This window comes from Phyllobates terribilis, unplaced genomic scaffold (genome assembly GCF_046119375.1).
Source record: "Phyllobates terribilis strain yellow unplaced genomic scaffold, ASM4611937v1 Scaffold_1__5_contigs__length_1240528914, whole genome shotgun sequence".
Lineage (NCBI taxonomy): Eukaryota > Metazoa > Chordata > Amphibia > Anura > Dendrobatidae > Phyllobates > Phyllobates terribilis.
Genome location: NW_027362761.1, coordinates 1045221867 through 1045246234, shown reverse-complemented (window position 1 = coordinate 1045246234; position 24368 = coordinate 1045221867). Strand labels below are relative to the sequence as shown.

Genomic DNA, 24368 nt, shown 5'->3' with positions numbered 1-24368 from the left:
CTTGGTCTACGGACCTCTGTGTTCTTTATATTTTGTTTGTTCGTCTGTCTGCTACTATTTCTGTTAGGAGGTGTCCCATTTTCCTCCCAGTCCTTAGTACTTGTAGGGATTCCTTCCCCACATCTATAGGTCTCCGTACAGACTAGCTTAGGACTTTAGCAGGTCTGATCGCAGGATCAGGTCCCCTGTTACATCGTAGGGATTAAGCTGAGTTCTATCGTAGGGACAGATCTCCTCTCTTTCCTTAGCTCTGGTAGCAGAACATAACAGTAAGTCCAGCCTGCAAATTCTCTAAGGAAAGATTTTTCTGTTCCATCATGGTGTCGGTTCAGGATTTGGCTCATCGCCTGCAGGGACTCTCTCTGGAGGTGGCCGAGCTCCGTCAGCACGTGAGTAACTGTCCTGGAGCACATTTCTTGGAGCCTAAGGTATGTTTGCAGGATTTATTTTTTGGTGAACACTGAGAATTTTTTTCATTTAAAAATGCTTGCTTATTGTATTTTTTTTTGAGACCCAAGTCCTCTGGGGATGAATCCCAGCGCATAGGGTTCATAATGTCACTTTTGCGCAAAGAGCCTCAGGAGTGGGCCTTTTCTTTGCAACCTAGTGATACATGCTTCAGATCAGTGGATAGTTTTTTTTCTGCTTTGGGGCTATTATATGATGATCCTGACCGTGTCTCATCAGCTGAGACTGAGTTAAGACGTTTGAGACAGGGATCAGGTAATGTGGAAAAATATTGTACTCATTTCCGTCGTTGGTCTACTCAAACAGGGTGGAACGATTCTGCTCTGAAAAGTCTATTTCTTGCTGGGCTCAATGAAAGGGTTAAAGACCTGCTAATTGCTTATCCTACACCTGAAGATTTGCAACAGGCTATGCAATTAGCTATACGGGTGGATAGGAGACTGCGTGCTAGGGTTAATGAGAGCAAATCCTCTGCTATGTCAGTTTCTGGTTATGAGAATGTGTGTACTAACAGTGGTGAACCGATGGAGATTGGATCGGTGGCACCTCGCTCTCAAGAAAAAGACCGTAGATTTTCTGAAGGCTTGTGTTTCTATTGCGGAAAATCTGGTCATTTGATTAAAGGCTGTGAGCTTCGTATGAAGAAAGAAAAAAAAATGGTCAGTCATGCCCGTATTGCCTGTTTAAATTCCAAGGGTGTATTTTTAGCTGCTTCCACGATTGCTCAGGAAAAATTAATGGAATTTCGGGTGTTTGTTGATTGTGGGTCTACTCTGAATGTAATTGATGGGGGATTCTTGGAAAGACTCAATTTAAAACCCGAACCTTTATCATCCCCCATTGCTGTGGTTTCTGTGGATGGTTCCCCTTTGAAGAATATTACTCTCAAGGTCTGTGAATTTCCTCTCACTATTAATGGTGTTCACCATGAGAAATTGGATTTGGTAGTTTTGAATAACTTGCCTTCTCCAGTAATATTGGGATTGCCCTGGTTAAAATTTCACAATCCTGTACTGGATTGGTCTACCAGTGAAATTAAATCCTGGAGCCATAAATGTTATGACAAGTGTTGTAACGGGCGTATTGCAGCTTTGGATAGGGGAGAATTGCCTGTTCCTATTCAGGATTTTTGGAGAGTTTTTTCTGAGACGGAATCGCAGGTTTTGCCTCCCCATAGAGACTATGATTGTTCTATTGAATTTGTCCCTGGAGCGACTCTTCCTAAAAGTCGTTTATTTAACCTTACTATTCCTGAGAGGAAGGCTTTGGAGGAATACATATAGACAAGTTTGGCCGCCGGTCACATTAGGCCCTCTAAGTCTCCTGTGGCGGTTGGATTTTTTTTTGTAAAAAAAAAAGGACGGCGGTTTACGTCCTTGTCTGGATTTTCGTGAGATTAACAAAATTACTGTACGCAATCCTTACCCACTGCCATTGATTCCTGATCTGTTTAACCAGTTAATGGGGGCCAAGTGGTTCTCTAAAATTGACCTTAAGGGGGCATACAATCTGTTGCGCATGAAGGAGGGTGACGAATGGAAGACTGCTTTTAACACTCCTGTGGGTCATTTTGAGAATCTGGTTATGCCTTTTGGTCTTACTAATGCTCCTGCATTTTTTCAGAATCTTATTAATGACATCCTTAGACCTTTGATCGGCAAAAATGTGGTTGTGTATTTGGATGACATTTTGATTTATTCGCCGGATCTGGAGTCTCATTGGCGGAGCGTACGTGAGGTATTACAGTTATTAATGGACAATTCGCTTTTTGCTAAGCTGGAGAAATGTGAGTTCGCTGTACAGAGAATTCGTTTTTTGGGTTACATTATCTCCAGCGAAGGTTTTGAGATGGACCCGGTTAAAGTTCAAGCTGTACAGGAATCGCCTAGGCCTATTGGTTTGAAATCGATACAGAGGTTTTTAGGTTTCGCCAATTATTACAGAAAATTCATAAAAATTTTTTCTAGTATTGTCAAACCTCTGACCGATCTCACCAGGAAAGGTGCTGATGCGGTTCAGTGGTCTTCTGAGGCCATTGAAGCTTTTGTGTATCTCAAGGAGAGGTTCACCTCTGCTCCCATCCTTATGCAGCCTGATGTGACTAAGCCGTTTTTGGTTGAGGTTGATGCTTCCTCTGTGGGGGTTGGCGCAGTATTGTCTCAGGATAACGGGGATGGATTACATCCCTGTGCCTTTTTTTCAAAAAAATTTTCGGAGACTGAACTGAATTACGATATTGGTAATCGGGAATTATTGGCTATTAAACTCGCATTTGAACACTGGCGCCACTTCTTGGAAGGTGCGGAATTTCCCGTTCAGGTTCTTACGGATCATAAAAATCTGATATATCTTGATGCTGCCAAGCGCCTGAATGCCCGTCAGGCTAGGTGGGCACTGTTTTTCTCGCGGTTTAATTTCTCCGTTACTTACATCCCTGGTACTAAGAATGTTAAGGCGGATGCCTTGTCTCGCAGTTTTTTTCCCATAGTCGGTGCTGAGAAAGAGGAGAACATTTTACAAGAAGGTGTTGTGATAGCTGCTTTGGACTCCGTTTTGGAAGATGAGATTCTTAAAGCACAGGAGAATGCCCCATCTAACACTCCTCATGGGAGGTTGTTTGTGCCTGGGACCTTTAGGAGAGATTTGTTTGTTGAGTGTCACGAATCTCGGTTGGCAGGTCATCCCGGAATCTCTGAGACCAAGAGACTGGTGGGTCGCAGTTTTTGGTGGCCTGGATGGCAGAAGGAAGTCATTAAGTGGGTGCGTCAATGTACTATATGTGCTAGATCTAAGTCCTCACATACTCCTGCTGCGGGGTTGCTTTGTCCTTTGGAGGTTCCCAGTGCTCCTTGGACACATTTGGCTATGGACTTTATAACTGACCTTCCCCCCTATGAGGGTTTTACTGTCATCTGGGTGGTCGTGGACCGTTTTAGCAAGATGTGTCACTTGGTTCCCTTCATCAAACTGCCCTGCGCTAAAACTCTCGCTAAGGCCTTTGTCAAGGAAATTGTCAGACTTCATGGCGTTCCTACTGACATTGTTTCTGATAGGGGTCCTCAGTTCGTGGCTCGTTTTTGGCGTGCCTTTTGTGACAGGTTGGGAGTTCATTTGTTGTTCTCGTCCGGATATCATCCTGAATCTAATGGCCAGACAGAAAGGAAAAACCAGGATGTTGAGCAGTTCTTGCGTTGTTTTGTGGCAGACAATCAAGAGGGGTGGTCTGAGTTTCTGCCACTTGCTGAATTTGCTCTGAACAATCATACATCTTCTTCTGCTGGTTATTCGCCTTTTTTTTGTTGTTCTGGGAGACATCCGTCGTTTGGGTCGTTCTCCAAGTTGGGATCTGCCGTGCCTGAGGAGGAGAATTTTTCCGGTGATTTGGAGAGAGTTTGGACGGATGTGCGTGGTAATCTTCAGGAGGCCAACAGAAAATCTAAAGACTACTTTGATAGGAAACGACAGGAGGTTTTGTTCGCTGTTGGTGACATGGTTTGGTTGTCCTCTAGGAATCTGCGGTTGAGGATTCCTTCTAAGAAATTGGGTCCCAAGTTTGTAGGGCCCTTTAAGGTGCTTCAGGTTGTCAACCAATCTGCTGTTATGTTGGAGGTTCCTACCTCCTGGAAAATTAATCCGGTATTTCATGTCTCTCTGTTAAAAAAAGCTGTTGTATCGGACTGTGACGCCTCTGCCTCTGTTCCTCCGGTGGTGGAGGACGGGGAATATGAAATTTCTCGCATCCTTAACTCTAGACGGTATAGAGGTAGTTTGCAGTATCTTGTGGCCTGGAAAGGTTTCGGACCCGAGGATAACTCTTGGGTGAGGTCGGATGATGTTTCCGCGTCCAGACTTATCAGAGCGTTTCACAGGAGATTTCCTGATAAGCCTGGTCCTAGGGGATCCGGAGGATCCTCTTAGAAGGGGGGGTACTGTTAGAACCTTGCTCTTAGGTTTTTTCCTTTGCTGGTCACATGACCTTGTTGGCCTATTTAATCCTGCTCCGCCCTTCTGGCTTTGCTGGACTTCATTGTATAACTACTTTCTAGCTAGCCTGTGCTCTGTATCTAACTCTGTTAGTTTGCTTGGTCTACGGACCTCTGTGTTCTTTATATTTTGTTTGTTCGTCTGTCTGCTACTATTTCTGTTAGGAGGTGTCCTATTTTCCTCCCAGTTCTTAGTACTTGTAGGGATTCCTTCCCCACATCTATAGGTCTCCGTACAGACTAGCTTAGGACTTTAGCAGGTCTGATCGCAGGATCAGGTTCCCTGTTACATCGTAGGGATTAAGCTGAGTTCTATCGTAGGGACAGATCTCCTCTCTTTCCTTAGCTCTGGTAGCAGAACATAACAGATCTCTGTACTGACCATTTATTTGTATTCTTACTTTTTGGTGTATTTAGTAATCGTGTGATAGCAAAACAAACTTTATGTAGACAGGTTACAAGTGGCCTGAAGTACATTTTTACATAAACTATGGTCCTTAGAGAAAAGTCTTACATGTTTATCTGCAAAACCAAGGTTTGTTTTAGAAGATGAGTCCAGAAAAATTTCTGAAATGTGTCATTTTGAATAAACCCATTATCAGTCAAACTAAAGTGTTTCATGTTCAACATGAATATAATGGAGAAAACAGGACAATCCAGCCGTCTTCTACATAATTAACGATGCCCGTGCTCGGTTACCTTAGTGTTTCATAAAATATGTAACAGTATCACAGCCTGTATCTGCTCCGAGAGGGCTGCAAGTCCACTCACCAAGGAAGCAGCGAGGTATCGAAATAGCTCAAGAGAAGGAATTTTAATGAATAGATTGCAGAGGCTATAAATATAGCTGGCACATAATGCTGGTCCACTGCCCAGTGTGTTGTATTAATACTTTCACAACACTTAAAAAGTAGCATGTATCCTCAGTCTTGTGCTTGCCTCTGGCTACTAGTCCCCTTGTTCTTCCCTTGCACAATTATTGTAGTGAATACAAGACTATTACGGTTCCTTACATTATATCTGACAGCGAACTTGCACAGTCGTCTCAGTAAGTGGAGTCTTGTGAAGCTAGTCTGGTTAAATATTAGTCTTCTTGACCCATCTCACCTTTGAGATTTATTAAACCAGTGCATGGCCCCGATGACCCGTTAGAGCAGTAGTCAAAGTCTGGTAAGTACTTTTTTTGTGCTTTTAGAAGAACAACATACCGTGTTTAAGTTGTGTCGTGGCAGACATTTTTGTAATGGTGGAAACAGGAAGCAAAGCCATATTGGTGGTTTATAGGAAATCTGTCAGCACGTTTTTACTCAGGGGTGTATTTAGTGTACATGCCGCGCTAGTTACTTTAAGTTGTCACACCCCCTACTGGTAAGTCAGACTAAGGCTACGTGCACATGACATCTTTTTCAGGGGGATCTGTGCCACAACAAGCCTAAAAAAGTATTAAATAAACTTTAAAAAGACTCAATATAGGGGCTGCAGTGTAGAAATTACTTGCTGATCATATGTTCAGTCTTTTGAGCTACCTTTAACCTCTTCAGGTTTCCAAAGATGCGAAGTGGTTAAACGAAGTGACCTGACTTCGGGCGACTTCTGATTTGGAGTTGTTCCCTAGTTTATTTAATACAATTTAATTAAAAAACATTCCTCAAAAGATGTCGGGAAAGACGAGTGAAAAGAAGCTAAAAAACATCATGTTCCAATACCCTGAAAGTGCCCATACCCTTTAGATAGTAGTTAAGCCCTCCCATACACATTAGACTAAAGTTGTCCTAATCCGCCAATATCTGCAGGTTCAGCCCAGAGTCTAATGTGTAGGATCCCCTGACTGATGATGTCATGGGAGATAAGGATCCAGCATGTCCGATTTAAGATTCAAGATCCTTTTGTTCTCTAAATGATAAGCCTCCAGAGATCTCTGGCAGCAGCTCTCTTATGGAGAACACAAGAGCGCTCGGCAAAATGAGAGGTCATGTATGTAACAATATGGCCAGTGCCCCTGCATGGATCCCTTTCCCCCCTCCATGCAGGGACGCTGGCATACTCACCTCCCCGGCCGCGCGGCGTGGTCCCTTGCGTGCTCCCTGCTTAAGTCCCGTGCTGAACCCCAGCAGCGCCCGCGCGCACTCCCCTATTCTTAAAAGGTCAGCGCGCGCATATAGTAAAATGCCTTCAGCCTATTGCTAAGAGGCATTTAGTAACAGAGCTCACCTGCAAGATGGCTCCCAGCCAATAGCTGGGAGGCATCCAGTTTCAAAGGCACCCTCCCCAATAGGGAGGTGCCAAGCAAAACAGTGAATCATTAGTTAGTGAGGTGTTCTCCTAGTGAGTTGTGAGGTCCCCTGGTCCTGGGGTGGCTAGGGTCCTGAACCCGAATCCCTGGTCTCGGTATGGCCAGTCCTGAACCCAAAGTCCCTGGTCCTAGTGCAGCCAGTCCTGAACTCGAAGTCACTGGTTCAAGTGTGGCTAGTCCTGAACCCGATGTCCCTGGTCCTAGTGCGGAGAGTACCTGAACCTCGTCCCCCAGTCCGTGTGCGGCAAGACCCAGAATCAGTATCCGACACCTGTGTGTCTGAACATGTGCCTATTCCAGTATCCGTCTCTCCGTGTCAGTAACCGTTCTGCCGAAGGATCCTGAACCTATTAGTCTGAATAGAGCCCAAGTCTGTGTCTCTAACCATTCTGCAGTAGATCTAGAACCTATTAGTCTGAATGGAGTTCAAGTCCATATCCATGTCTGTGTACCCGAGCAGCTGCAGCACCGGGGACTGCCTAGGATTGACCCTGGCAGCTATCTACAGCCAAGCCTGACTCCACCATCAGGAGCTCTAGTGAACAACTGGTAGCCACTTAGCTACGCCCCTCCTAGGTAAGGCCGGCACAGTGGGTCTGCGAAATCACGTGCGCCACCTGCGTGCATAACACTGTATATAGGAGAGTCAGGCGGGATAGCTGTGGGCCGAATGATCAAACTGCTGTCTATAATATATGGGGGCATTAGTCACTTGCTTGACTGATAAATACGGCTTAATTCAGACTGAAGTAGTATCAGTTCTGCACACTGAACCTATAATGATAAAGTATCATGTCTAATAAATTAAAGATCACATTAATAAATCACCAGAACCACTGTTAGTATATGACTATATCACCAGAACATTCATCAGTACGGAAATACAGCACCAAAACCACTGTCAGTACATGGATATATCACCAAGGTTAGTACAGTGGTCACTTGCAATGTCAGGTTAGCCCCCAGCATATACACTTGTATTGCATGAAACTGCAACTCTCAGTATGTCCTTGTTGTTACCAGCCATCATCAAAGTTCGGACCATACAGGAACCCATGTGAAGGCTTGTTTTTCGGAGGACAAGTTGTACTTTTGAACGACACTATTGGTTTTACCATATCGTGTACTGGAAAACGGGGAACAAATTCCAAGTGCGGTGAAATTGCAAAAAAAAGTTCAATTCCACAGTTTTTTTACCATGTTCCCTAAATTCTAAAACTGACCTATATTTATGATTCCCCAGGTCATTATGAGTTTGTGGATACCAAACATGTATAGGTTCATTTTTATTTAAGAGGCAATACTGAGGAGAACGACGAAGCTAACCGTTCCTCCTCAGGAACTCCTGAACCTCCTCCCCCACTAAAGGTACCAAACTGTGGGTGATAACTGTATGCACCGAAGAACGGTGACCTGCCAGTGGATTCTTGCCGATGATTATAAAAAAAATAAAATTTTGAAAAATATTAAAAAAATATAAAAGTTTAAATCGCCCCCCTTTCAGCCCCATTCAAAATTAAATAATAAAAAAAAAACACATACACATATTTGGTATCGCCGCATTCAGAATCGCCCGATCTATCAATATAAAAAAAGAATTAATCCGATCGGTAAACGGCGTAACAAGAAAAAATTCTAAACTCCAAAATTACGTTTTTTTGGTCGCCGCAACAGTGCAATACAATCCCATAACGGGCGATCAAAACATCGGATCTACCCCACAATGGTATCAATAAAAACGTCAGCTCAGCATGCAAAAAATAAGCCCTCAACCGGCCCCAGATCCCGAAAAATGGAGACGCTACGGGTCGCGGAAAATGGCTCCATTTTTTTTTTTTAGCAAACTTTGGATTTTTTTTTCACCACTTAAATAAAATAGAACCTATACATGTTTGGTGTCTAAGAACTCATAATGACCTGGAGAATAATAATGGCAGATCAGTTTTAGCATTCAGTGAACGTGGTAAAAAAAAAAAAAAAAAAAAACAACTGTGGTATTGCACTTTTTTCACAATTTCACCACACTTGGAATTTTTTACCATTTTGCCGTACACGATATGGTAAAACCAGTAATGTTGTTCAAAAGTACAACTTGTCCCGCAAAAAAGAAGCCCTCACACGGCCATATTGACCAAAAAATAAAAACGCTATGGCTGGGGTAACAAGGGGAGCAAAAAACGAAAACGCAAAAACGAAAAATCCCAAGGTCCTTAAGGGGTTAAAGGGCTTGTCAGGTCTAAATATATAGATAACTTATCCTTAAGATAAGTTTCCATATTAGATCAGTGGGGTCTGACATTCAGCTCCCCCACCGATCAATGGTAATGAGCTCTGGTAGTGTAAACACTCCATTCAATGTACCAGTATAGCGGCTGCTGCTGTGTTGAGCAGAACAGCTCTTGTTCAAGAGAATTAGAACAGTTCATCTGAAGGAGTGCTGGGTGTCTGACCCCCAATCTAATATTGATGACCTATCCTGGAGATAGGTCATTAATATGTTTAGACCAGACAAAGTTTAAAGGAAGCCTGACATCAGCAAATCAGCTAATATTCTGACCCCATGTTCCTGCAGGCAATGAAATGATAATAACACTGGTGTTTGTAGCTAAGTTTTATGACTTATCATTTTGCTATAGTTATAAATCAACAACGTACTTCCTTGTGTTTAAAACCATTCCCCCTAGTCATCGGGGCGGTACAGTATCCTGGCCGAGTCACCGGCTCATGACTGATTGCTCAAATTCTCTGTATTTTACAAATTCTCTGTCTTTTCACACACAGAAATATCTAGTTTTATCATTTTTGCTGCATTCATTTACCACCAAGGGAAACTAACTGAGGATGGTTTTTTTTTTTAAATTCAGTGGGAGCCGTATAAATTTGTGTTCTGTGAGCTCACCCTGGTGCTGGCTTCATGTATTCCCCTTGGGTCCCTCCATGTGACGGCTGACAGGTCGGTGTCTGTAGCAGTGACGTCACTATGAATGAAATGTCATAGCTGCAGTCAGCGACTGGCTTCTGCGGTCACCTATCTGTCTTCTGTATAGAGGACATGTTGGCTTTTCTGTGAGAAGCAATGACAGACTGGAAATGAGAAAGGATTTGATAATCTTAGTATATAGTTTTATTATGACCGCTGCAATCAATCAGGGTCTGTGCACATGGTGCCCTTTATTCATCGGGGGTACCCTCTGAGCTTTTCCTTCAAAAGACATATTTCATATTGAGGTTATAGCATCACATAATTTATGAAAAACTGAACCTACAGGCGACATTTTAACTGAATCAGTAATCAAGAATCTAGTTTGATTATAAGAAGGTATGATGAGCACTTTAATGAAAAAATGGCCAATCTGAGGCATCAGTTCTCTGTAGGCAGCAGGCTTGGACTGGCCCACAGGAGAGCAGGAGAATCCTCCGGTGGGCCACCACCTTCCTATATGAACAGCACTTGGCACATTGTACGTAAATCACTATGTACAGACAAAGGCAGCATCTTATTCATGTAACAATCTACCCAGTTCATTGTTATATACATTTGTGATTGAGGATAATGTCACATTTGCATGGAGCTGAACAGAGGGGCCCTGGATTTGGTTACTGGTGGGCCCTTGGCACCCCTATCCGACAGTGGTAAGCAGGATGTCCAATATAGAAGAGTTGTATTCCTTTTAATATCTTTTAGCACCATGATGCATAGACTGCTAACCCCAGCTGCTTTAGGTGTCTTGTGTGGCTGTCCTGCTGGCACATGTTGGAGATCATCATGACCGACTGGGATGAATTGGATCAGTGTTGAGTTCCACAATCTTTTTTTTATTTCAGAGATGCCTCTGCTGGTTAAGTTACATTGTCTCAAAGAATAGCCATAGAGCTGTCTCCATGAGCAGCCTGCAAGCACTCCAAGAATGTGGTGTCCTCCATAATAATTTGTAGCTCTTTTACTTGGCCGAGGTTGAAATCAAAGAAACTTTATCAAAACAGAACAGAAATGATTGGACTCGCTCTAGTTTTAGACGGCTTAAAATATGTGAACTGCATGTAAATGAGTTTCAGACTGAATGCCAGGCATTTTACTTGTAGCATTAGGCTCTCCATATGTGTAATCTTAGATTTTATGTGTCTGACAGGAATTAAAATGTAAAAATGTGAGCCGGAGTCTGTGGCTAATATCGGAGAGTATAGGAGATACCAGTCAGCGAGCCGTTTACTGTGTCTTGTTTAAGTTAGAGGTTAATGGTCACTTGCCTTTATAGGGGTTTTCCGTTTTCAAAAAAATCCCCTCTCCCCTGACTGCAAACTATGCTTTACCTTACCCACCCTCCCCGGGTCCAGCGCGGAGTCTCAGTCACTGCTCCCAGTGTCAATCATTGTCTGCAGTGCTGCTATCATGTTGATAGCCTGCAGCCAATTAGTGAGCTTAGCGGCATTGTTTTGGTGCATTTTTTCTCTATAGGCTTCTATGGAAACCTGAAAAAAAAGTGTAAAAATTGCAATTGCGTTTTTAAGTGCAGAATAAAAGCTTTTCTGTACTGTAAAAAACGCATTAAAAAGCTGATTAAAAATACATCAAATAAGGGGGGAAAATTCCTAAAAAGATGCAATAACCAGAGAATATTGTTGTTGCGTAGTTTGACACCTGCAGATAACATTAGAGCATCTACACTACTAAGAGCCTAAATCATCGAAGATTTCACCCAAAAAATCCGGTGAAAAAGCTTGGCTTTAAAAAGAAGCGCCAACTTTTTCCAACTTTTGACATTTTCATGGGAATTTTCGAGCTCTGACAAAATGGGCAGAGCTAGAAGAGGGCACAGGCAGGACACAACAGCTTGTCTAACTCATGATGAACTGTGGCGTTTCTGATGCCAGAAATCTCACTCCAGTACCTGACTAGAGTAAGATTTCTGCTGATACGCATGGAAGCACATAGCCACTCGTCAGACGTGCCAGATTCAAGACTCCAGCACACCACATCATCAAAACCAGCTGAACAACGCCTGTCTTGATGAATCTGGCACTAAGTGTTGTGTGCTTTAGACCCTTTTTTTGTTTAACTTGACAAGGGGGCATGGCCCAGAGGAAGTGGGTGGATAGGAGGTGTGATCTGAGATGCAATGTAGGGGGACAAAAGTGCACCAAAATTACAAATTACTAGCCCCATTAATTCCACAGAGCTTTATAGACCTTATCATCGCTGTCTCCAGGGGGCTCTGTTATTCTAGTGATAAATCCTTCATTGTATGTAAACGACAGCACACAGCCTAAGGCCCCTTCACAAGTCCGTATAAAACTAGTACCGGAAAGAACAGTACCAGAGTCATCAGTGTGTCATCCGAGTGTCATCAGCGTGCAATCAGTGTTTCTCCGGTATGGCTAAAGAAATAGTAATTACAAAGTTTCTCCTATACTTTGCAATGTTAAACACATTCAACACATGGTTGCCATCCGTGTGCTGTAGGTGTGTTTCACGGATCCATAGACTTGTATTGGCCCTTATCATTTGTTCTGTCAGTAGACATGTAAGCAGCACCATAGGTTATAATGGGTACGTGCAGGATCTGTGAAAAAACAGATACTTCACGTACTGGAAACATGGTACTCGGCTACTACCTCTTGCTGTCCTCAGATTACATAGCAAAATCTGCTGACGGATTCATCTCACATTGCTGGGTTTGGAGTTCTTTCCACTGTGCAATTGCAGGTGGAGCCCGGCTGTATATCACAGATATATCCATCTTATATTGTCAATCAGCACTCACCAGTGATGGAGATAACGGGCATTGGACGTCAATGGATTAATGTGCCGTATAGTGTGTTATTATATGTATTTCTCCTTTATATCAGTGTCTAGGATTTCTTTCAGCATCCACACTTCTTCCTTGAATGATTAGCCACGTTTTTCTATTACTGTGAAATGCTGCTGATCTTTTTAATTCTGGCTATAACTGGGGAGAGCAGCAGATGGTGGGAAATGTGTCTGGTGTTTTATGCTGTGATGTTTAACAGGTAAAGATGTTTGGCACAAAACTATGCCAAGGCCATAAAAGTGGCAGGGAGACGGGTAAGCAGAACATTACCTTAGATCTATAGTGATCATTGTCAATTCATTACATAGTAAAACAGAACGGGCAGAATTACAGTAAGTGTGCTGCACCAACATTACCTGGAGAGGAGTGCGAGAAGGGAACATTATAGCTTTGTATTGTTGTAGGGCAGACTGTAAGATAAAAAGGCTTATAGTGTAAATGGCTTCTGAAAAACTTTCAAGTGAATAATTTATTATTTGTATTCATTTTTGTTAACAATAATTTCTATTTGACTTTTTAACACAAAAAATATATACCGGTAATTTTTACATATCAAACACAATATCCCCCTGTGAATGTCCACTCTTGAACAGTTGTTTTTTCACCTACTTTCTGCTCTAATATATGTTTTTGCTGATCTGAGCTCATGTGTTCTGTTACAGTGTTCCAAACTTTGTGCATAGAATAATAATAATAATCTTAATTATATAGCGCCAACATATTCAGCAGTGCTTTGCAGACATGTTCGCTGTCCCCATTGCGGTTCACAATCTACATTCCCTATCAGTATGTCTTTGAAGTGTGGGAGGAAACCCACGCAAACACGGGGAGAACTTACAAACTTCTTGCAGATGCCTTGCAGCGCTAACCACTGCGCCACCGTGCTGCCTTACCCTGCATAGACTTGGATAAACATTTGCCTACTTATGGTCACCACTAAGGCAAATGGGGAGCTCAGGAGCTTACTACATGATGATTATTCCCTAAATGCAGCAATAAAGTGCTATGCAGCCAGCTCCTAAGCTCCCCCTAGTGGTGACTTAAGACAACCAGAATGCTATTATTTATAGGGATTTTACCAAGTCTGGAAGTTATTCCCTACCTATCCCAATCACTCGGGGACCAACTGTTGGGACCCCATCCATCCTGAGAACTGGGGCTCTGAAAAGCCACGTGTGAATGGAGTGGTGGTTGATCATGCGCACCTCTGTTCCATTCAGTCTTAATGAGAGTACCAAAGACCAGACGGACGCTATGATCGGCTATCTCCAACAGTCCCATTAAGAATAAAAGGAGGGAGCAAAGGTAACTTCCAAACTTGGTACAACCCCTTTAACTGTGTGCAGGGGAGCTCTCTATCACAAAAAATGAACCTGTAACAAGAGATCAGAAATACTTGGAAAGTAATCAATCGACAATGTTGAACATGAAAAAAACTGGTTTAAGATTAGACATTCATTCCCCATGCCTGTGAGGGAGACCTCCGCACCCCTGTATAAGGTATAGCAACACTGCATATAGTGAATAAGCTAATAGCTGGTGCCCGCCGCTGCCACTAGAGGGCGCTTATGAGAATGCTGCACACTGTTTTATTATTGCGCTCAGCAGTCTGGTGGCATGGGGCGATTGTTAATGGCTGTCATCTTTACATACATCTAATATTCACAAATAAGTTATTTAAACTGTTTTTCTTCATTCTTAGGCAAACTGAAGTCAGTTTCTTTTAACCACGTGGAATCAAAATGAATACAGGTATGAATCCAGTAATATAGATCATCTCTAGTCATATTTTCATGTGTAATATATATAGTTATTCAGTAATGTCTCCTCTTAAAGTATTAAATCTTATATAGGTAACATTTGACTCTTTCTTGTCACTCGACATCCAAATGTTCTCATCCCATCAGGACATATCCCTTAAAGAAGCCCTCCCATGAGGATTTTCTGTTACTAAATCTGTATATGTGCATGTAGTGCAGTGTTGGGCTTTTATATATATTGTGTAACCCAACCCCCAAAATTGCAGAATATCTCTTCTCCCTCTTGCACCACCCAAAAAAATTATAATAGTTTATCAGCACGTCATATGTCGCGCACAACGAACTCGTCACTCAGGAAGAAAGCCATCATAGAGGTATCTCACCTTGACAATTAAACTGTATTGGAACACTGATTTAATTGCTGCTTCTTCAAGCCCCAAAATCACTGCGTCCCTGAGGGATGAAAGTACAAGTTATTTTTCTATTGAAAAATGTATCAATAATTTTATGGACCGGTACACCGCCCAGAGACTGGGGATGAGCGAACACCTGCAGCGCTGCGAGAGAAACCATAGGAATATTTTACATAATAGCTTGAATGATGCAGTCATACAAAGCACCACTGGGGGGCGACCATGGACCTGCCGGCCCAGCGCCACTGATGGCATGTCAAAGTGGGCTCTACCTATACCAAATGGTTTGGCAAAGCCCTAAAGGCAGTTCTAATGGTGGAGCTTCACTTTAAAACTATTATTTTGATGTAAATTGATTGTAACTACAAGATACAGAATGTTCCTTTTCTAAAAAACGGCGCATTGCCTTTTCCATAGGGAAACTATTTCATATTAAAGCAGTACTTCCATCAAAGTTTGTATCTGCTTAATATAGTGCAGTCATCATATTATACAGCACTGTGTACTTACAATTGCTTATTTCGCCCTTCTACCCAGCTAATTCTTCTCTTTTCCATTAGGTCTGTGACATCACATGATTAAAAACTGACTAGCTTAAAGGGGTTGTCTGGTCAAAAGTGACTGTGACTGTGCACTGCGAGGATTCACCGGTTTCAGACCCGGGACCGGACAGTATGTATGAGTTGGTACCACAAAAAATCCCAAAGGCATATTGCCTAATAGCACACTATATGAACCACAGGTAGTGTGCAGTAACAAGTACTAAACTCCAAAAGCATGTATACCACCAAGAGAAAAGAGCGGAGCTTTTATGGCAAAGATAAAAAGGTATAAATTTTATTGACACAGAGTATAAGACAACACAAAAACATATAATAAAAAGACATGTGCAAGGGGGCTAGGAGCGGTAGCAGCGAATACTGACAGTACTAGGGGGGGGGGGATGGGAATAACGAAGTGATACATAACGGCAAAATCATGAATCAATAGATATAGCTTGCATCCATAAAGTGCATAGATCCCCGGACCCCTAACTGTGGCAATGGGGCTCCACAGAGTAGAGCCCTACGAATGGACTATAAATTAAGGCAGTATCCAGATTAAGTAAATCACTAATAAATATGTCAGCCATAAAAAGTCCAAATAGCAATAGAAAAAGTAATAAAACCCCTCATTGGGGCATGTAGAAAAAAACACCACAGTAGGGGAGGATGGCAGATAGACAATGCTTACCCTAGGTCAGTAATCCAGTAAGTTGAAGGGAAAGCCCGCTTCCCGACACGCGTTTCGCGTGTATATTGATCGGCTTTCTCAAGTGAAGGTGTAATGATGTGGAAACAGGACCTTAAAATACATCATGTGGGAGGTCAGGTGGTGCACCACGTGACCGTCGGATGGCCAATCACATCCATACTGCGGCGCATGCGCAGTGGAACAAGCAGGTCCCGCAGCTGCAACACGGCTGTCACTTCTGGGAGTACGCAGCAAAGGGCTGCATAGTCACAGAAGGGAAGACGCCGGGCGCAGCTGCATGGGGCAAGGTCGCACCACACGCACGCGCACAGAATGTGGATGGCAACAAAGCAGAGGATACACTAAAAAGAACAGAGCATGGGAGTCGCTCTGTTGAAAGAAGCATATCACAATGAATGGGACACCTCTCCATATAAATCAATAAATTAGCACTAGTGTTGAGCATTCCGATACTGAAATATCGGGTATCGGCCGATATTCGCGGTATCGGAATTCCGATACTTAATTCCGATACTTTTACAATATCGAATACCGGAATCGGAAGTTCCCATAATGCCTGCGCTCTGCCGTTTCTCTGAAGGATGACAAGCTGGATGGCAGCGCTCAGCTGCGATCCAGCCTGTCATCAGAATGCCATCCCAGCGTGGGAGAATTCTCCTGATTGTTTAAAAGCCGGCGCGCGGTAAAAAGCCGCCGGCTTTTAAACAGTCAGACAACCCCATACTGCTTCCCCGCAGCCTCCCACCTCGATCCTCCGCTCCCCTCGCCACCTCCCATCCCGATCGTAAGTTAGGACCGGGCGGGGAGCGCAGCACCAAGGAGCGGGGAGCGAAGGACCCGGGCGGGGAAGCCGGCAGTGAAAAGACTTCACCGCCGGCTTTCCCGTTCTGTGCTGCGCTTTCCCGCCGGTTATTTCAAATGAACAGCTGCGGTATCAGGTGATGCCGATCAGCTGTTCATTTGAAGTCGCCGCGGTGCCCTCAGAGGGTTCATGTGAGTTCATGCTTGACTGCATTGCATGAACTCACATGAACTTTCCCACGGTCGCACAGGTCAGCCTCACCTCCCAGACCCGTCATGATTGGTGTGTGTGGGTGTCTGTGCGATGTCTGCGGGGTGTCTGTGCGATGTCTGCGGGGGTGTGCGCGGTGTCTGCGAGTGTGTGCGGGTTTGTGCGTGCAGGCAGATATAGGCCGATGTGACACTACTACTCCCATCGGCCTATGTCTGTCCCCCGTCCACTCGTGCCAGCAGGATCAGCTCGATGGGAGCAGTAGTTCCCATCAGCCTGATCCTGCTATTTAAATTGCCCTACTGTGTCCCCAATAAATGTTAAATACATGTCATTGGTGGCCAGTGGTTACCTACAATAAATTAGTTCATACATTACCTGTCCCCACCGATCGCCACCTAAAATAAAGTAAAAAATAAAAAACTACACCTATACTCACCTAGACACCTAATTCCCCGAAGCCATCAATCTCCTGTAATAAAATATAAAATAATAAACCACAACCTTATCCTTACCCCTCCGTAGTAGTCCACGAGTGTCCCACGATGATCCCCAGTTCAGAGCAGCCACATAGAATGTGACCGCTCTAAACCGCTGCCGCCGCTAGAATGACGGGGCCGTAAAGCAGCCCCGTCATTGCATAAGCGGGTTCGCCGGAGTTCAGGCAGCGCTGCTCCGGTCAGCTGCTTTACGGCCCCGCTGTACCGTGAGAAATTCCCACGGTACAGCAGTGCCGTAAAGGAGGTCTCTGAGCTGCGCTGACTGAATGCACTCCGGTGACCTCAGTCAGTGGCTCCCGCTGCCGGGAGCGGACGTGTTCCCGGCAGTGTGAGCTTACAGCAGCCATGCACAGCTGTCACCATCTCCAGATGTGACAGCTGTGCATGGGAGATCAGCGCAGGAACGTGGACAGGTAACTATTTTTTTTTAGTAAACTAAGAATTTAATAAAATGGTGTGGTTTATTTCAAATAAATTATTTTTTTCTGGGTGTAGTGTGTTTTTTCTTTTTAACACTTTGTAGGTTAGTAATGGGGGTGTCTTATAGACGCCCATCATTACTAACCTGGGCTTCATGGCAGCTGGCGCTGACATGAACCCCAGCCCTATTACCCCCCTGCCACCGCACCAGGGCAGCGTGGAAGAGCGAGGCTAAGTGCCAGAATTGGCGCATCCTATGGATGCGCCATTTCTGGGGCGGCTGACGGCTGGTGTTTCTAGCCTGGGAGGGGGCCAATATTCATGGCACCCTTCCTGGGCTATTAATATCAGCCCCCAGCTGTCTGCCTAGCCTTTGCTAGCTATTAAAATAGGGGGGACCCCACGTCATTTTTGGGGGGGGGTTCCCCATTTTAATAGCTAGTAAAGGCTAGGTATTCAGCTGGGGGCTGATATTAGTAGCCTGGGAAGCTCCGTGGGTATTACCCCCTTCCCAGGCTTCAAACATCTTCCCCAGCCGTCTGCTTAACCTCCGCTAGAGACTAAAATTATGGGGGATCCCACGCCAATTTTTTTTTTAAATAAATCCTTTATTTTAACACTAAATGACATTTGAGGAGTTAATAAAGATGCAGTCCCTAAATTATTATTTATTTTTTAATTAATTTTTCCCAAAAATTTTGACGTGGGCTTTGCTATATTTTTGTATGCCAGCCAGGTACAGCATCCAGCTTCTATGAACGCGCCATTTTCCGGGGTGGCTGCGGACTGCAATTTGCAGCGGGGGGGGGCCCAGAAAGCTTGGGTCTCCCTGCGCTGCAGATTCCAGCCCCCAGCTGCCTAGTTGTACCTGGCTGGACACAAAAATAGGGCGAAGCTCCACGTATTTTTTTTTTTAATTATTTCATGAAATTCATGAAATAATAAAGAAAAAAAGGGCTTCCCTATATTGTTGTGTCCGGCCAGGTACAAATAGGCAGCTGGTGGTTGGGGGCAGCCCGTTCCTGCCTGCTGTACCTGGCTGGACACAAATATAGTGCAAAGCCCCACGTCAATTTTTTTTAAATTATTTCAGGAAATTCATGAAATAATTAAAAAAAAATTGACGTGGAGCTTCGCACTATATTTGTGTCCAGCCAGGTACAGCAGGCAGGAACGGGCTGCCCCCAACCACCAGCTGCCTATTTGTACCTGGTCGGACACAACAATATAGGGAAGCCCTTTTTTTCTTAATTATTTCATGAATTTCATGAAATAATTAAAAAAAAAAATACGTGGGGCTTCGCCCTATTTTTGTGTCCAGCCAGGTACAACTAGGCAGCTGGGGGCTGGAATCTGCAGCGCAGGGAGACCCAAGCTTTCTGGGCCCCACCCGCTGCAAATTGCAGTCCGCAGCCGCCCCGGAAAATGGCGCGTTCATAGAAGCGCCATCTTCTGGCGCTGTACCCAACTCATCCAGGGCCCTGGTGCGGTGGCTCACTGGGTAATAAAGGGGTTAAGGCCAGCTTGACATTATCAGCTGGCCCTAAGCCCGAAATTCATGGGGTCACGCCAATATTAGACATGACCACCATGAATTTCTAGTAAAGTATTTAAAAAAAACACAACACCCAGAATAAAGTCCTTTAATTGAAATAAAGACACAATTCTTTATTGTTCTAAATTAAACTATACTTACCATCACGCCCATTCCAGCTGAAGCCAACGATCTCCTGCAATAAAAGAAAAATAATAAACCAACCTCATCCTTACCTTCCCATGGATCCCACGACAGCTTCAGCTCTGCTACATCGAGATGACAGGCTGGACCGCAGCAGAACGCTGCCATCCAGCCTGTCATCCCGCAGACACTGAGAAGCGCAGGCATGCTTGCGCTCCTCAGTGTCTCTCTGTGACGGCATAAAGATGAGCCGAGTTCATGTCCAATGAACTCAGCTCACCTCATGCACGTCACTGACAGCGTGGGAAAATTCTCCTGCACTCAGCGCTTCAGCGTGAGAATTCTCCCACGCTGTCAGTGACGTACATGAAGTGAGCTGAGTTCATTGGACATGAGCTCACCTCATGCACGTCACTGACAGCGTGGGGAAATTCACACGCTGAAGCGCTGAGTGCAGGAGAATTTTCCCACGCTGTCAGTGACGTGCATGAGGTGAGGTCATGTCCAATGAACTCGGCTCACCTCATGCACGTCACTGACAGCGTGGGAAAATTCTCCTGCACTCAGCGCTTCAGCGTGAGAATTCTCCCACGCTGTCAGTGACGTGCATGAGGTGAGCCGAGTTCATTGTCGGCTCATCTGCATGCCGTCACAGAGAGACACTGAGGAGCGCAAGCAAGCCTGCGCTTCTCAGTGTCTGCGGGATGACAGGCTGGATGGCAGCGTTCTGTTGCGGTCCAGCCTGTCATCTCGATGTAGCAGAGCTGGAGCCGTCGTGGGAACCATGGAAAGGTAAGGATGAGGTTGCTTTATTATATTTCTTTTATTGCAGGAGATCGTTGGCTTCAGCTGGAATGGGCGTGACGGTAAGTATGGTTTAATTTAGAACAATAAAGAATTGTGTGTTTATTTCAATTAAAGGACTTTATTCTGGGTGTTTGTGTTTTTTTTTAACTTTCACTATGGGGTTAGTAATAGGGGTGTCTTATAGACGCCTCTCCATTACTAACCTGGGCTTGATGTCAGCTGGCATTATAAGCTGACAACAACCCCAGCCCTATTACCCCACTGCCACCGCTACAGGGCAGTGGGAAGAGCGAGGCTAAGTGCCAGAATTGGCGCATCCTATGGATGCGCCATTTCTGGGGCGGCTGACGGCTGGTGTTTCTAGCCTGGGAGGGGGCCAATATTCATGGCTCCCTTCCTGGGCTATTAATATCAGCCCCCAGCTGTCTGCCTAGCCTTTGCTAGCTATTAAAATAGGGGGGACCCCACGTCATTTTTTTGGGGGGTCCCCCATTTTAATAGCTAGTAAAGGCTAGGTATTCAGCTGGGGGCTGATATTAGTAGCCTGGGAAGCTCCGTGGGTATTACCCCCTTCCCAGGCTTCAAACATCTGCCCCAGCTGTCTGCTTAACCTCCGCTAGAGACTAAAATTAAGGGGAACCCCACGCCAATTTTTTTTTAAATAAATCCTTTATTTTAACACTAAATGACAAGTACAGTAATCAACACTATCACTGTACTTCATATATATGTGACTGACATGTTTCTATCTATCTAATCTATGTATGATTCTCTATTCCTTCTATTCTAAATTGTCGGGTAGAGATGCTGAATTGCCGGCCGGCTTTCTTAAAGAGACAGTGCATGAAAACACTATTATTTTTTTATATAAATCCTTTACACTAAATGACAAGTACAGTAACCAACACTGTCACTGTACTTCATATATATGTGACTGACATGTTTCTATCTATCTAATCTATGTGTGAAGCTCTATTCTTTCTGTTGTAAATTGTCGGGTACCGGTGTATGCGCTGATGAATTGCCGGCTTTTCGCATACATTCTACATTATTCTTAGTTGTTTTACTTCATGTAGAATTAACCTACAAGGAAAGAAAGGGTTTATTTTCATTCCGATATTAGTGTCCAATTGACTTGCATTGGTTTCCGGTATCGGAATCGGCGATATCCGATACTTTTTGAGTATCGGTCCGATCCAATCCGATACGATATTTCCTGATATCGGAAGGTATCGCTCAACACTAATTAGCACTCAATGATAATCACATACTGAAGCACCAATAATTCATAATACATGGAATACAGGGAAATCGTTAAGTCGGATGGATACATATAACAATCTCCATCCATAGTTATGATGCATACAGAGAATCGAAGCTAGTGATTGCGAAGACGAGGTTGGTGCGTGGCTGTATATCTTGGGAGGGTAGAAAGGACCTATACAAAAATTAGTGGACAAAAATATGCAAAAACAAAAATTAAGAAACATAAAAACCACACCAAAGAAAAGAATGAAAAAAAATAAAAATTAAAAACTGCTACAGAAAAATACAACAAATACGCAGAGCAGACCAAAGAGAAAATGTCACCAGGAGGAGGTACACGCAGGGAAGTTCATAAAAATGGAGCAGAGCTAATGGACTCCCATGCTCTGTTCTTTTTAGTGTATCCTCTGCTTTGTTGCCATCCACATTCTGTGTGCGTGCGTGTGGTGCGACCTTGCCCCGTGCAGCTGCGCCCGGCGTCTTCCCTTCTGTGACTATGCAGCCCTTTGCTGCGTACTCCCAGAAGTGACAGCCGTGTTGCAGCTGCGGGACCTACTTGTTCCACTGCGCATGCGCCGCAGTATGGATGTGATTGGCCATCCGACGGTCATGTGGTGCACCACCTGACCTCCCACATGATGTATTTTAAGGTCCTGTTTCCACATCATTACACCTTCCCTTGAGAAAGCCGATCAATATACACGCGAAACGCGCGTCGGGAAGCGGGCTTTCCCTTCTACTTACTGGATTACTGACCTAGGGTAAGCATTGTCTATCTGCCATCCTCCCCTACTGTGGTGTTTTTTTCTACATGCCCCAATGAGGGGTTTTATTACTTTTTCTATTGCTATTTGGACTTTTTATGGCTGACATATTTATTAGTGATTTACTTAATCTGGATACTGCCTTAATTTATAGTCCATTCGTAGGGCTCTACTCTGTGGAGCCCCATTGCCACAGTTAGGGGTCCGGGGATCTATGCACTTTATGGATGCAAGCTATATCTATTGATTCATGATTTTGCCGTTATGTATCACTTCGTTATTCCCATCCCCCCCCCCCCTAGTACTGTCAGTATTCGCTGCTACCGCTCCTAGCCCCCTTGCACATGTCTTTTTATTATATGTTTTTGTGTTGTCTTATACTCTGTGTCAATAAAATTTATACCTTTTTATCTTTGCCATAAAAGCTCCGCTCTTTTCTCTTGGTGGTAAGTATGTATGAGTTGTACATACTCCCGGGCAGTGTGCGCCGCCTCGCTCCATACACTTGCATTGAGCAAGGCCACGCCCCGTCTAGTGACGTGGACGGCCAGTGGGCATATCCGATTAGAGGGCTCGGCCTCACTCAATACAAGTGTATGGAGCAAGGCTGCGCCCACTGGCCGGGAGTACGTATAATTCATACATACCCTCCAGTCCCAGGTCTGAAACAGGTAAATCCCCACAGTACATGCGCTGGGGGATTCATAAGTCTGCAGTCACAGAGAGTGACTGCAGACTTCACTTTTGACCGGACAACCCCTTTAATCCTACCAAGCTCTATGTAAAAACAGGAAATCTCTTTTCCCTGCATGAGTCATAAGTCACTGCAAAAGTCCCAGGCAAGAAGGAGGAGTCAGGAGTTGGAGGGGAATGATTTATATAGGAGATATATAAGAGATTTCCTGTTTCTACATAGAGCAGATAAAAGAGAAGAATTAGCTGTGTAGAAAGGCATAATGAGCAATTGTAAGTACACAGTGCTATATAATATGATGGCTGCAATATATTAAGAGGAGAAAAACTTATATGGAAGGAGGAGTGCTTCTTTAAAGTGAACCTGACAGCTGATACGTGTGCTTGATCCTGGAGCCGCACGTGTCAGACGCTGTATAGGTATATTTGAATCTGAAACGCTATGGCATTTCAGAAAAAAACATATTTTAAAAGCCAGCGGGGACCAAGACCGCGTTGTCAGAGACTTGTCTGTCCAACTAGTCTACATCTTCTCCCCTTCAGTTACAGAAGGATTTGGAAAAGCAAGATATTGAATAAAGTGCTTATTTATGACAGTTAGTTCACAATGCACTGTACATGTAAAGTAGTGGCCAACCCCTAGAATTGCTATAAAGTTTTTTTTTCCTTTTTTGTGCTATTAACTATAAACAAATTGCACTATGTTTTGTTTCTATTTATCCATCTCTAAATGTATTATATCTGTTAAAGAATAATGGTCAACCAAGCAATCTGTGCTGAAAAGTGCATTACACTGTCATTTCGGAGCCGGTCTCCTCTGGGAAGGATTTGTGACTGATCCGGTGTTCAGAATGAAGAACTTGGCATTTAGCGCCAGCAGTGTTAGACTTGTCATTCTTATTACTGTCAGGCATGCAAGAAGTCATGAAAGAAGACCAAAATGTGTTTACTCACTCAAAGCTATGACCATGAACAAACAAACCAACCCTAAATAAAGGAAAATCTGTAAGTGACCAGCGGACAGATCAGACTTCTTTATTCACAACCATTGATATAATCATCGTATATAGTTGACCATCAGATGTAGTAAATCAATTTAAGACTTATCATGTTTGCCCGAATAATTCAATGTAAGTAAAAGTCTAAACAACCAAACAAATACCCATAGCCATCATTTTGGTTATCCCACCACAAACCACTGGCTATCCCCAAGAGAAGTAAAGTTGCCTAGCGAAACTTGAAATGTG

General features: G+C 43.9%; 1 protein-coding gene across 31 annotated transcripts in view; it reads left to right on the top strand.

The window, feature by feature from the left end:
* The window catches only part of SORBS2 (sorbin and SH3 domain containing 2), a 417459-nt gene that overhangs the window by 208933 nt on the left and 184158 nt on the right, over positions 1-24368 (top strand). For all 31 annotated transcript variants that reach the window (XM_073645333.1, XM_073645328.1, XM_073645327.1 and 28 more), the window contains one exon: positions 14257-14306. In XM_073645333.1, coding sequence (XP_073501434.1) covers positions 14297-14306 — 10 coding nt within the window. In that variant the 5' untranslated portion in view covers positions 14257-14296. The remainder of the gene's footprint in view (positions 1-14256; positions 14307-24368) is intronic.